This window comes from Mirounga leonina, unplaced genomic scaffold (genome assembly GCF_011800145.1).
Source record: "Mirounga leonina isolate KUSES-001 unplaced genomic scaffold, KU_Mleo_1.0 Mir_166, whole genome shotgun sequence".
Lineage (NCBI taxonomy): Eukaryota > Metazoa > Chordata > Mammalia > Carnivora > Phocidae > Mirounga > Mirounga leonina.
In genome coordinates, this window is record NW_023270418.1 from 25,652,101 (window position 1) to 25,667,760 (window position 15,660).

The window sequence follows — 15,660 nt, forward strand, 5'->3', positions numbered from 1 at the left end:
TGTGTTCTCTCTCTCTCAGATACATAAATAAATAAATAAATAAATAAATAAATAAATAAATAAATAATCATTTAAAAAATAAAATAAATAAAATAAAATCTTAAAAAAATAAATTAATAAACTTAAAATTTCCCCCAGGTGTCCAAAGGTGATATTATGGTCCCCATACAGACACTATCTTTTATTTATCAATTTGTTCAAATCCTGGAAAAGGAAGAGAATAGCTGTTTTCTAGAACCTTTTTGAGACCCTATGAATTGTTTAATACATGGATGGATTTGTTCAGTGAATGTCTATTTAAACTGTTTGCATCTAAATTCACAAATGAGTTTGGTTCTAATTGTCTTTTCTCATATTTTACTTATTTTGGTTTCAATGTTATATTGACATGAATTGGAGAATGTTCTTTACTGTGATTTTCAGAAAAAGTTTATATAATATTAGAATTAGTTGTTCATAAATGTTTGATATAACTTTCCTATAACATAACAGGGACAGTGTTTGTGTGAGTAAATTTTAAAATAGCAAGTAAAATCATTTAATGGTTTAAAAATATTTAAATATTTCACATGCATACACACACACACACACACACACCAACTACTAGCACTCTCTATCCACTTAATCTACTTTCTTCTAAAAAAATTAAGTAAAAACAAAATAACTTTTTCAAATTATATGGATGAAATAAAATATGGTTTAACAAACACCATGTAGTAGCAAGCCAGTATAAAATGGAAACTAAATTTTATTATTATGTTTTACTCTCCTGGGTAAATGAACAGAGGCAGGAATGGGCTTTATTCAATTTTTTTTCAAAAAAACAAACCAAAAGGCAAAAAAATGATGAATTATTATTCTAAATTTAAAGATTTCTGGTCTATGAAGAATACTATAGACAAAGTTAGTAAGTAACAGAATGTGAGAAAATCTTTGTCAAGTTAACAACAGAGTGTTCAAATCTACATAAAAAAGCATCCATCCATAAATTAACTCATAGACATATTGACAAAAAATATGATTCCAAAATTCTAAGAAAAATATTCTACAATGATCAAATTCACTTCTGGTTAGAAAAAAAAAATTAAAATGGAGATGTCACTTTACAACTATTTTCCTGGTATAAAAAATATTAACAAAATACCAATGATGTTCACAAAAAAGTAAGGATACAGGAACCCTGATGTACAGTTAAGAGGCATGTATATTGGTGCATCCATTATGCAATGTGATCTGGAAACATTTGGTCAAGTTAAATGTATGCATGCCCCAAGATTCAAAATGTTTGTCACTAGAAAAAATTTCACACTGAGGTACTTGTAGTGGAAATAAGTAGTAGGCAACCTACTTTCCATTGCTAGGAAAGCATATAGGTAAATTATGACATATGGATACCATAGAGTAGTGTTATTCAATGTATGGTCCCTGGACCAGCACCAGTTGTTGGACTCTCTATTTCCACTCTGTGATGTGATAACTATTGAAAGTGAGATTGAGAATCTAAAACTATTACAGAATTTTGACAATGCTGAGAATTTTTTATTGCTATATGCAAAAATATTGGTCCACAACATATTACAAATTTTACAAAGAAAATGGTCCCTTACCATAGATAATTTGATTAACACTCTACTTGGGCATGAGTTAATGATGGCCAGAGCAGAATTACTAAGGAGGAAGAAAGAGTAAGATGAGAATACAGAAATAAATTAGAGCAAGATTATATAGAAATTTATGGGTAACTCAAGATTTTCATACATAATAATTTGTATTTATGTAAATTGGGATTTGTGAATTAAAATGTATGCAGCATAAAAGAAAGCTTAATTTTTAAGAGTATGCTTTTACATGTTCCCTAATTGATATATTTAAGAAATATATTTAAGAAAAATTAAATTCTTAATATAATTAGGAAGTCAGCTTGCACGCTGAGAACAAAGAAACTGATCCATGGCAATTTTCCCAAAGTATAGATCTAAATTATCTAAGTCAGATGTCAAGGTATAGACTTTAAATGCAGAGTCAATTATTCCATAGAAAATATCCTCTGACTCCGCTGTGAAACCAAATATTATATCATTGCCAATTGCAGAATTAAGTTAAAGGATCACGTGGTCTTAGCTTTCTCTGCTCTTATTTCTTGGCACCTTTTCAGATGACACTTAATCTTTGCTAGCTATGGAACAAAACAATGGCACTGAAGTAACTGAATTCATTCTCCTGGGATTTGATGGTCAACGCAAGTCTTGGCATATCCTCTTCATACTATTTCTAGTGATCTATGTGGCCACCCTGGTGGGTAACATGGGGATGATCCTACTCATCAAGAATGATTCTTGGGGCGCCTGGGTGGCTCAGATGGTTAAGCGTCTGCCTTCAGCTCAGGTCATGATCCCAGCGTCCTGGGATCGAGCCCCGCATCGGGCTTCCTGCTCAGCGGGGAGCCTGCTTCTCCCTCTGCCTCTGCCTCTCTCCCTGCTCATGCTCTCTCCCTCTCTCTCTCTCTCTCTCTCTCTCTGTATCTCTGTGTCTCAAATGAATAAATAAAAAAAAAAAAAGAATGATTCTTGCCTTCACACCCCGATGTACTTCTTCCTCCAACACTTGGCATTTGTTGATCTCTGCTATACCTCCCCTATCACTCCCAAGATGCTGCAAAACTTTGTAGAAACAGAGCAATCCATCTCATTCATAGGATGTATGGTGCAATTACTAGTCTATGGTGCTTTTGCAACAATTGACTGCTACATCCTGGCTGCGATGGCAGTGGACCGGTAGTGGCCATCGGCAACCCACTCCGCTATCCAACAGTCATGTCCCAGACAGTCTGCATTCAGCTCCTGGTTGGTTCATACTTCATAGGCTTCCTGAATGCCTCAGTAAACACAAGGTTTACTTTCTCATTGAACTTTTGCAAATCCAATAAAATTAACCACTTTTTCTGTGATGAACCCCCACTTCTTGCCCTCTCGCACTCTAACATTGACTTCAACATCATGTTAGTAATGGTCTTTGTGGGGTTTAACTTGATGTTCACTGTGCTGGTTGTCATCTTTTCCTACGTACATATCCTGGCTGCCATCCTGATGAAATCTTCTGCTGCAGGGAGGAAAAAAGGCTTCTCCACATTCATCTCCCACCTGACAGCCGTCACTGTGTTCTACGGGACTCTCTCTTACATGTACTTGCACCATGGGACAAAGGAGTCTCAAGAGCAAGAAAAAGTGGCTTCTGTGTTTTATGGCATTATGATCCCCATGTTAAACCCCCTCATCTACATCCTGAGAAACCAAGATGTAAAGGAATCCCTAAAAGGGATTAGAAAAAAGTGCTTCTAGTTTGATCATTTGTTGTCTATAAGGCCATATATTTAAAGATATTTATTGCAGCATTGTTTGGGAAGACAAGACCAAGAAAGTGAGAATTCCTCAATAGGGAAATAAATCTGTATTGTTGTAATTCCAAAATCTGTATCTATTGCTTCATAACAAATTTCTACAAATTTAGGGGCTTAAAAACATGATGATTATATTATAGTTTTATGGGTCAAGAATGTGGACACTGCCTAACTACATCCTCTGAGATGCTACAATCAAGGTGTCAACCAGGAGTGGGGACTCATCTGGAGGCTCAAGTGGGGATGGATCCACTTCCAAGCTCCCTCATGTTATTGAATTTATCTCCTTGCAGTTGTAAGACAGATTCCTGCCTTCCTGTTGGTCATGAGCCAGAGGTTGCTCCCAGCTCTTAGTCTATCCACAGTTCTTATCCATATGACCCTCTCCATAACCTCTCTCATAACATGGCAGCTTACTTCTTCAAAGCCAGGAAGCCATATACAGTTAATCAGTGTATATACCATGTAAAACAGCACACCTTTATATGCCCAAATTGTACTGCTCCTTCAAGAGTCAGTCTCTCCCTGAAGTTTTCCCAGCTTAGCACTTGTTTCCTACCAACTTTCTACCCCTGGAGATAATTCCTTCTTCCACTGAATACTCATAGCACTTTATTTGCAGCAATAAATATTATTTATTATTTATCACTTCCCCTCTACATTATTTACTTATCTATAAGACCCTCACTATTATTTATAAGGTAGTTGAGATACATAGTCTTTCTATAACCCTTTAACATCTGGTATAGAGACTTAGACACAGTAGGTAGTCTATAAATATTGAATGAAGAAATGGTGATAAAATACAATAATATGGACAGTTTTCTAACTGGAAGTTATGTGAGTATGTACCCTATACTAGTGGTCTTTAAATACCAGTCTGTGGACAACAGCATTCAAGTGACCAGGAAAAGTTTTTAAAATACAAATAATTATAGCCTAGCCCTGGAGGTATTGATTCAGTAACATTAGTCAGAGCCAAATATCTATAATTATCTATACACGCAGAGTGTTTCTTTAGTTGCATGGTCCACAGGAAAGTAGTATTTAAGAGCACAGGATTTTGAATGGTTTAGTATGTCATTGATATCCCAACCCTGCCACTCACCAGCAGCGTCCCTTTACAGGTTAGTTGGGCTTTCAAACCTTGCTTCCCATACTAGTACATATCTCATGAGATTCTTTTGTTTGCTGGTTCATTAGTAATAAATAGGTAAGCTAATGAATAGAAATCATAGTACGTGGCACTAATAAACTCTCAATAAATGTGAATCGTAAATGAGTATTAACAAGGATTATTTCAACATGGGTGTGGCAGACATAAAAACGCCCTCATTACACACATACACACACACACACACACACACAGAGTCAATAGAAAGTCTCCCAAGGTTTTCAACATGAAAACTTTCCCCTTTGGGAAACTCCTCTCTCCTTCAGCAGAAAGCTAACTAATGAAGGTTGTTTTCTTTGATCCTATCTCAGCATCTAGAGTCACAGATGCTCAAAGGAACAGGTACTACCCCCATAGACCTCAACTGTAAACTCTCTTTGTGGAGAAATCACTTGGTGAAAAATTAGCCTGCACTAGCCTGGGGGAAAAAATCTCAAGACAAATCCCCTGTAAATAAACCAAATTGCATTTTTCCTATTCTGCTGTACATTATTTTGACAGATAGGAACCATAGTAAAATCTATAGAATTAGAGCCAATATGCCAATATAATTAACTCCAAGGCCGGGTAGAGTCATCTTATCTTCAGCAAACTAAAAAATATAAATGGAGAGGGGTGCCTGGGTGGCTCAGTCAGTTAAGCATCTGCCTTCAGCTCATGTCATGATCCCGGGATCCTGGGATTGAGCCCCATGTCAGGCTCCCTGCTCAGCGGGGAGTCTGCTTCTCCCTCCCCCTGCTCCTTCTCTCTCTCTTGCTCATTCTCTCTCAAATAAATAAATAAAATCTTTAAAATATATATATAAATGGAGAGAGGAATTCTCAATTATATCGAGAAGTTATACAATGACCAGGGAGATGACAGCTGGCATTTTAGCCATAATGTTCCCAACTGAACTTAAACAACTTTTATAGAATATAAGCAATAATAAGACAAAGCCACTCCATGACTGAGAAAAGGCCACTCTGTGATGATGTCTGAAACAAAACATGAACAAGAACTCTTGACAGCTAAAAAAGTAGCTAAACATTCCACTTTCCAACTAAAATGAGTAAACACTTCTTCCCTAAACACTTTTAACTTCTCTCTTTTTAGGTACCAATTGCAAAAATATCTAATCACCAAATTCCTGATAACACTCAAACAGAATTTGCCTCCACTTCCTAAATCCTTTTTAGAATCACCCAGCACAGGCCTAAATCCTATAAAAGTCTTCTCAGTTTCCTCTCATTCAACGCTATAGTCGCTCTGAGGTGTGAGGTGGTCTTCCTCATGGTAGCACATGAAAGAAGCCTAACTTCACCTGACACATAAGTGCTCCTGGTGCTTGTTGGCTACTGCGCATTGATGATGTGAACTGTGCCATGTGCTTCTCTTATCTCTCTTGAATCTGGCTTCTTTCTTTTATTAATTTTCTTATCTCAAAAGAAATTATGTGTCCATTTTTTAAAATATAGCTAGTTTTAAAGTTAAAAAGAGGGAGCCTCTGTTACCCTTATTTCTACTCCTCAACTTACTTAAGTTTATCATATATTCTTCCAGATGGTGTTTTCTACATAAGTGCACACACACACACAGAGTTTTAATTAAAAATCACTTCACATCCCACACATTTTTCTGTAAAATGCTTTACTCCCTAAGAGTATGTTATTAACATTTTTCCTAAGAATACATATAGATCTATCTCATTATTTTTAGGTGTTTCATGGAAGTACAAACTACAGATTAACTCTTATTTATTTTAGCATCAATCTACCTACTGCTTATATTTTGATATCAAAACAATAATGCATAGAATCCCCTGGGTTTAAAGTAAATTTTTTCCATCTCATTTTATAAAAGATTAAACTGAGGTTGAGGGAAGTTACAGCTGTTGCCCAAGATCACATACCTATTGAATAGTAGTTTCAAGATTCAAATCTAGATCTTTCCCACTGCAAAATCTATCTACTTTTCATTGCAGGTAGTATAAAATAAAACTTCAAGGTGGCTTGGACTTAATATAGTTTGGACAACTTCAAAATACTTGCCCCTTCCAGAACTTCTACTTCTGGCCAAGATGGAGTAACAGGGATTGGATATATCCTTCTACTTGAAACATGAAAAAGTGGACAAAATCTATAAAATAACAGTTTTAAGACACATCAGGCAATAAAGGATAATGATTCTTGAGAGGCAAAAGCAAATAAGCTCTAAAATTTCCCGAGGTTTCTGCCTGAAGAAAGTTGCCAGATCACAGTGCAGAGAGGTTAGTAGACTTCCTAAAGGAAATGGAGCTGAAAATCTGGAGAGACCAAGGCAACTAGAATTTGCAGGACAGGATACTAAAGAAAAGGAGTTGCACAGAGAGAAAACCCTGGATGTGCAGAGGGTCCCCCTGAATTATTTAGCTGAGTACTGTTAGTACACCACATCAGGAAAGAATTTGAGGTTAGAGAAGGAAATACTGAAAAGATTATAGATAACAGCACTTGATGCTCACATGAGGCTGGGAATAGTGCTGCTCTCACTAACCAGACTGGAGAACTTTCAGGAGTCATGATGCATTGGATAGACCACACAGAAAAAACTTGCCTCGGTAGTGGAAATAATTAGCCCTAAACTTAACAGTGCTCCTGTTCCAACTAACAAATCTACAAAGCAAGACTCAAAAGTATTGTACTGTTTGGGGGAGAGGGGTTAATGGGTGATGGGCATTAAGGAGGACACTTGTTGTAGTGAGCACTGGGTGTTAAACGTAAGTGACAAATCATTAAATTCTACTCCTGAAACCAATACTACACTATATGTTAACTAACTTGAATTTAAATAAAAACCTGGGGGGGGGGAAGTATCCTATTCTTTCCAAGTCACTTAACTGTATTCCAGACAAAGCTCAAGAATATTTATAAGAATAAGATATCTATCACTAAACATGGTAAAATTCATAATGCCTAGCATCCAATCAAAAATTACCATTCACACAAAAAGCAGGAAAATACAACCATAATGAGAGAAAAATCAATGGTCAAAACTGAGAACTGCCAATGATGTTGGAATTAGCCATCAAGAACATTAAAACAATTATTGTAACTGTATTCCATATGTTCAAAAAAAGTTAAGAAGGGGTTTGAAAGATCAGGTAAAGACTACAGTGTCTGATTGTAAAATGCGATGGGATTAACTATAGATTAGCCATCCCAAAAGACATGATTAGTGATCGTGAAGACACAGCAATAGAAAGCATCCAAATTAAGAGAAAGGTGAATCAAAAGAAAAATGCACAGCACATCTGTGAGCTGTGGAACAACTTCAAGAAAGTTTACATCTGTGTAATTGGAGTCCCTGAAGGACAGGAAAAACAAGGTTGATATAAAAAAAATTTTTGAAAGAGGGCGCCTGGGTGGCTCAGTTGGTTGGGCGACTGCCTTCGGCTCAGGTCATGATCCTGGAGTCCTGGGATCGAGTCCCACATCGGGATCCCTGCTCGGCGGGGAGTCTGCTTCTCCCTCTGACCCTCCCCCCTCTCATGCTCTCTCTCTCATTCTCTCTCTCAAATAAATAACTAAAAAATCTTTAAAAAAATTTTTTTGAAAGATAATGCTGAGAATTTTGTAAATTTGATGAAAACTGGAAACCCACAAATTCAAGATCCACAAAAAAACTCCATGCAAAAATGACACCAAGACATATCAAAATCAGGGGCGCCTGGGTGGCTCAGTTGGTTAAGCGACTGCCTTCGGCTCAGGTCATGATCCTGGAGTCCCAGGATCGAGTCCCGCATCGGGCTCCCTGCTCGGCAGGGAGTCTGCTTCTCCCTCTGACCCTCCTCCCTCTCATGCTCTCTGTCTCTCATTCTCTCTCTCTCAAAAAAAAAAAAAATCTTTAAAAAAAAAGACATATCAAAATCAAATGGCTCAAAACCAGGAATAAAGGGAAATCTTAAAAACATTCAAGCAAAAAAAAAGACACATTGTGAATAGCAGAACATGAGTAAGCATAAAACAGATTTCTCAGAAACAATGCCAGTAGAAAGACAATGGAGGAACATCTTAAAGAATTTAAAGAAAAAAATGCTTTTATAATAGAGTAAATAATTTCATATCCTCCCTTTCCTTAACATACACACACAGTGAATCCTTCTAACTTTGCAATGCACTCAAAAAGTACCCTTAATGAAGAGGGTGGAAATCGGGGTTGGGGGAGAAGAATCATGAGAGACTATGGACTCTGAGAAACAAACTGATGGGTTAGCCTAGTGATGGGTATTAAAGAGGGCACGTACTGAATGGAGCACTGGGTGTTATACGCAAACAATGAATCATGGAACACTACATCAAAAACTAATGATGTAATGTATGGTGATTAACATAACAGTTAAAAAAAAAAAAAGCTACTGTGTTTCCCCCAACATTAGGGTTCCCAGATAAAATGTAGGATGCCCAGGTAAACTGCATGGGATTTAATATTGCATGGGAAACACTTATTTATATTAAAAAATTAGTTTTTGTTTCTCTGGGGAAAAAAAAAATACCCTTAAAATGTTAAATCACTTTTCACCTTTTATATGTTACTGTCTAGGTATCTTAATTTCAAAATTATTAAAGATAAATTAAAATGATTTATAAAGTTCTGTGTTGTTCCACCATACCTAAAGCAAGTTTAGTTATCCCTGTATACCATCTTGCTCTCTCCCCACTAGATTCAAAACTGCTTATAAGAAGAAACCAAATACTCACTAATATTACAAACTCTCCTCAAAGAAGCATCTTGCATAAAATTTGACCTGAAGTTGAACTGTCATTTATTTTGTTGCTTAAAGGTTATTTAGCTGTGAGTACCCATATATCAAGGAATTTGAGGGAATCAGAGATGTCAATGATAACAGATAACTTCATTTACATTATGCTCATATGCCAAAGCCATATCCTGACTTTATCTTAATGATAGAGAATCAGTTCTAAGGTTATTTATATTAACAAAGATAAGACCTGTAATGATTAACCAAATGAACATATTGTTTTCTTATCTCCCGGCAACTTCTGAAGTTGTTGCCCTAAAGCTGGTGAGCAGAGAGAGACAGGTAAGAGTTTATAAGTATGGTCACATTCAGAAGCTTAGCAATTCAGCACGTGAGGATTTAAATCATCATAAAAATAATAAAGATCTCCAAATAGCCCCAGCTTTGGACTTCACCAGCTCCTAGAACTATAAAAAATTCTACCAATGTGATTTCAACCACTTTCTTTTAGAATTTTCTCATTATTCCTTTTCACCTGTCACCAAGTTAGCTTTCTTCCTCTATGCAGACTCTTTTTTTTTTCAATAAAAATATGTAATATCTAAAAACTAATGATGTAATGTATGGTGATTAACATAATGATAAAAAAAATTTTTTAATGTAATATCTGTGCCTAAAACTGTAGAAATATACAATGAGCTTTTTTTCAATTCTTCTCTTTTCTAGTAAATGACACAGGGATCAAAATAACTTTAAAAGCATACTGGAGACTTCATCCCTTCATTTTATCTATTTCCTGCCTTGTTTCCAGGAAAAGTTTAAAGCATATTATGGTTTATCTAAACACATTTAGATAAATTAAAATTTATCTAAACACAAATTTTATAATTTTTAATCAAGAAATTTTAACCCACTATAACACAAAGCCATTTTGTCAGAAGCCAATCTGTAAAGGTGATTTTAATGTTGAAATACCCATTTAATAAGTGAACATAAGCTTCCTATTTGAGGCAAATTATTCTGCAGAACTTTATCGTAAACTTCAAAAACTTCATTGAGGTAACCTCAGTGCACAGTAGCACCATAATCCAATGATTTTTAAAAGAATAAAAGGTAAGGAATGTGCTTCTTTGATCCTTGTGAGTTTTCACATTTTCTGGAAGATGTGAACATAAAGGGAAGCAGAGAAACTGGTAGACAAAATGAGACCTTTGCTCTAAGAATTGTAAAGAGGAAGCTGGAAAAAATCAAACACTAGGAATAAGTCTCTTGCAAAATCATTTCATGGAAGAATCAAATTTTACAACAGCATCATTTCATGGACAAATGCCATGAATGTTCTTTTTTTATAAGATTTGATTTATTTATTTGAGAGACAGAGAGAGAGAGCAAGCAAGAGGAAGAAGCAGATTCCCTGCTGAGCAGGGAGCCCGACGTGGGGCTCCATCCCAGGACTCTGGGATCATGACCTGAGCCAAAGGCAGACGCTTAACCGACTAAACCACCTAGGTGCCCCAGGAATGTTCTTTTATGTAAGAAATTTTATTATAATCCTGGAGAGAGAATCACACTTATTATTAGCTAACATTAGTATAGGCTTTCTACGTGTCCACATATACAAAATCTATTATCTCATTGATCTTTAACAAAATAATCCCCATTTTCGGATTATGAAAAACCTATAATCCCTATTTTCACATTATGTAACTCAGAACAATTGAACAACCTGTTTAAGCCACATAACTAAATGGTGGAACCAGGTTTTTAATTTAATTCCAGAGACTGCACTCTTGACACAGATCTATACATACGTATGTATGTACAGCTCCAATGCCATCAATCACTTTGTCTGTTCTGAGCTCCCAGTGACTTTTCATGCTCCCATATACATATCAGCATGGCAATCACTGCCTTCATGGAGTTTAACTTGATTGTCATGTTTGGTCATCATATTCTCATCCACATATATCCTGGCTACTGTCCTGAGGATGCCCTCAGGGAGGGGAAGACTTCCCTACTGGGGATCCCACCTAATAGCTGGCACAATGTCCATAGGACCCTCTGTTATGTGTTTACAGCTTGATTCTAACAAATCCCAGGTGATCACTTATTCATGTAAGTGATCACCATGTTTTACAGCATTGTGATTCCCATGTTGAACCCTTGATTTAGAGCCCAAGAAACAAGGAAGTGATAGAAGCATGAAGTTGATGTTGCTTTTCTCAGATTAATATTGCATTGGCTGATTTTCAAATACTCGTTGAATGATGTTGCTGTAGTGTATTGATTGCTGATTTTTCCTACTTTTTGTGAAGATCAGTCATTAGCAAGAGAGGCTTGTTCATCAAGCAGAAGGGCTATGTTACCTCTCCAGATAAATCAATCTCTATGAAAATTTTATAACCTTTCATGTAATTTAGGGATTTAGGAATCTCAACATGTTTCTGAGGCTATTGGAGAAATTGTTTTGAGCAAAAAACTTCTTTTTTTAAAAAAGATTTTATTTATTTATTTATTTATTATTTATTTATTTATTTGTCACAGAGAGAGAGAGAGCGCACAAGCAGGGGGAGTGGCAGGCAGAGGGAGAAGCAGGCTCCCCACTGAGCAAGGAGACTGACTCAGACCTGATCCCAGGACCCTAGGATCATGACCTGAGCTGAAGGCAGACACTTAACCAACTGAGTCACCCAGGCGTCCCATGAGCAAATAGCTTCTTGTAAAAAACTTCTGCTTGGATGTTTCCCTGTACCTAATATTAGGAAATGAAGTCCAGTTCATAAATAATTCTTTGTTATCATATTCGTGCCTCTATCTTTAAAAAAAAAAAAAAGGAAAAATCAGCAATCAATGTGCTACAGCAACATCATTCAACGAGTATTTGAAAACTAGCCAATGCAATATTAATCTGAGAAAAGCAACATCAACTTCATGCTTCTATCACTTCCTTGTTTCTTGGGGTCTAAATCAAGGGTTCAACATGAGAATCACAATGCTGTAAAACATGGTGATCACTTACATATTCTCCTGGGATTTGTTAGAATCAAGCTGTAAACACATAACAGAGGGTCCTATGGACATTGTGCCAGCTATTAGGTGGGATCCCCAGTAAGGAAGTCTTCCCCTCCCTGAGGGCATCCTCAGGACAGTAGCCAGGATATATGTGGATGAGAATATGATGACCAAACATGACAATCAAGTTAAACTCCATGAAGGCAGTGATTGCCATGCTGATATGTATATGGGAGCATGAAAAGTTAAGGGTAGAAAAGGGAATTTTTGTGCGCTAGGATAGCAGGCAAGACTCCATAAAGACATTTGAGGTAGACTGGGGTACAAAAGAAAATATTAAGCAAACACCCATGAAGGGTGAGCAGAGCAGAATTTCCAGGGGTAGTCAAGAATAGAAAACTTTCCCCAGATCCTGGAAGTATACAGCTCTTACCTTATCCCATCACCCGACAGTGCCCAAATGCCTTCTGCCAAGATGTGAAGCCATTAATGGCCCCAGAGACAGAAGACACCTCCAGCTGGCCAACGTGCTGACAGCCATGGCCAGTAGCAAGCTGCCATACCAAAGGCTTCTAACATCAGGCCTAGCAGCATCCTGCCCAGTCAGTGGCATGGGCTGGCAAAACAAGAGAAAGCTTCTCTCACTCCAACATCACAAAATCTGATGGCTCTGTCAATGCAGACAAGCGTTGTGTCAATGCAGACAAAATTTGCCCTAACCCAGCATTTCCCAAAATGGAGTCCTGAGAACTCATTCTCACAAGCTCAACATGAAAAGGACTCCAAGGCCAAGAAGTAGTAAAAATTCTAAGTTAATATCATATTTGTTTACCACTGGGCTTTTCAGAAGTAAAGTACATGGAAGTGTGCATTTCGAATCTCTAAGACAGAAAGAGTATGGAGTATTTCCCAAATGTGTTGGGTCACAGGACCCTTTGTAATCTATGGGCCATTTGGTGTATTGTCTCAAATCTAAAATGTACATTTCTTTCATGTTTTAATATTCCCAATGTTGGGATTATCTTAAAATCCAATGTACATTTGACAGGGCAATAAAATTATTATAAAATTGGTGGTGACTGTCAATCTATCTATCTACTAAATATAATAAAGGAAATATACTTCAACAGCTTGGAACTCATGTTTCCTATAGAACAGTTTGAAAAATACCTGTCTTTTAAAAAGAGCTGGCTAAATGCATTTATAAAAGTAACTAAAGTAGGTAGACTATTGAAGTACTTCCCAGAAAACACCATTTGAAGGATATCTTCAGCTCTAAACAGAATACCACATTTGTATATGAATAATCAATATTCTATTCAGTCATTAACACAAGTGCCTTAAAGATTTCCAATAGAGAGCATGTTGTTTACTCTGTTCTAGTTATTGTGGATGTTAAATGTCTTTATTTCTTTAAAAACATATTTGATGACTCAGGCTGGCCATTTCACACAATCTACCTATTTTGGTGAATTCCTTATCCTTGAAAACACTTATTATCATCATTATTTACTAACTTTAATATGAATCAGCTTTCTTCCTCACCTAAGGCAAGTATACTTTGTAAACACTTTCTGGAATCCCAGCTCAGGCTGACCCAAAGAGTAGAAGTCAATTCCAGATGGGGTCTACTTCAGTTCCAAGTATGGTTGGTCATTCTTACCCATCAGCTCTCCCTGACCATACCTCCCCTAACAGGATGCCACCTATGGCCTTAGAATAGCCAAAATGTTACTATCTGTACTCCTTGGTAGGGCTGCTGTAACAGAATACCACCAAACTGGAACTTCTTGTCTCACATTTCTGGAGGCTAGAAGTCTGAAATCAAGTTGTTGGCAAGATTGTTTCCTTCTGAAGGCTGTAAGATAAAGGACCTGTTCCAGGCCTCTCTCTTTGGCTTGTAGATGGATGTCTTAATGTGCACATAGTGTTCTCTGTGTCTGTGTGTCTGTCTCCAAATTTCCCCTGTTGTGTAAGGACACCAACTATATGACATCATTTTAATTTAATTAAAATATCTCTGTAAAGACTTTCTCTCCAAATAAGGTCCCATTCTGAGGTAGTGAGGTTTAGGACTTCAATACATGAATCTTGAATGGGTGCAATTCAATGCATAACACCATTTATAGTAAAGGCCACTCAACTGTTCAGGACACTAAGAATCTAGACCTAAACATCAAGACCCAAAACAAAACCAGATCAATCCTTTATTCCCTCTTCCTTCCTTTTTTTTTTTTATTCTTATGTTAATCCCCATACATTACATCATTAGTTTTAGATGAAGTGTTCCATGATTCATTGTTTGTGCATAACACCCAGTGCTCCATGCAGAATGTGCCCTCCTCAATACCCACCACCAGGCTAACCCATCCTCCCACCTCCCTCCCCTCTAGAACCCTGTTTGTTTTTCAGAGTCCATCGTCTCTCATGGTTCATCTACCCCTCCGATTTCCCCCGCTTCATTCTTCCCCTCCCGCTACCTTCTTCTTCTTTTTTTTTTTTCTTAACATATATTGCATTATTTGTTTCAGAGGTACAGATCTGAGATTCAACAGTCTTGCACAATTCACAGCACTTACCAGAGCACATACCCTCCCCAGTGTCTATCACCCAGTCACCCCATCCCTCCTACCCCACCCCCCACTCCAAAAACACTCAGTTTGTTTCCTGCGATTAAGAATTCCTCATATCAGTGAGATCATATGGTACATGTCTTTCTCTGTTTGACTTATTTCACTCCCCTCTTCCTTTCTTAATAGATGAGTTCTCTGAAAAAAAAAAAATAGATGAGTTCTCTGGGTGGAAATTTGGACCTGCCATGGCATTCCAGAGTTGCTGGAATTCCATTATCCCTTTAAAAAGAAGTGTGCTCTGGTTCACAAATCAGGACCAGACACCCACAGAAAACTAACTGAGCACCAATAAATTCTCAGGGGTATGACTTAAGCATAAGGAAGATTATAAGAAGGTAAAAGAGTATTATAAAAAACTCAATTTCAAGCTTAACTACATCTTCATGATAATTACAGCAATCATTTATTTATTGAATAGTTACTATGTGCTTGGAATAGATACTTCACATGCATGATTTTATTTAACCTTAGTACCATTGTATGAGGTTGATACTTTCAATTAAATTTGATATGTAAATAAAAAGCTTACCACAGACCCTGGCACATAGTGTGTGTTTAATAACCAAAGCTTACATGAATGCTTAATTAATAAATGAGAAATCTGAGCTTCAGAAACACCTAGAATTGCACTAATAGTGAAAGATGCAGCCTATATTTGGATCCAGGCAAGTCTCTCTCCACAACCTGAGATCCTATCTACTAAATTATGCTGCATCCCATTCCT

The 15,660-nt window shown here is 36.9% G+C and overlaps 1 protein-coding gene across 1 annotated transcript; it reads left to right on the plus strand.

Moving 5' to 3' along the window:
- The first annotated feature begins 2,045 nt into the window (after positions 1-2,045).
- On the plus strand, positions 2,046-3,338 carry LOC118015594 (putative olfactory receptor 5AK3). Its single transcript, XM_035012332.1, is given in 3 exon segments — positions 2,046-2,349; positions 2,560-2,767; positions 2,770-3,338. Coding segments are annotated over 3 exon segments (948 nt in total). The 5' UTR covers positions 2,046-2,178.
- The last annotated feature ends 12,322 nt before the right edge of the window (positions 3,339-15,660 follow it).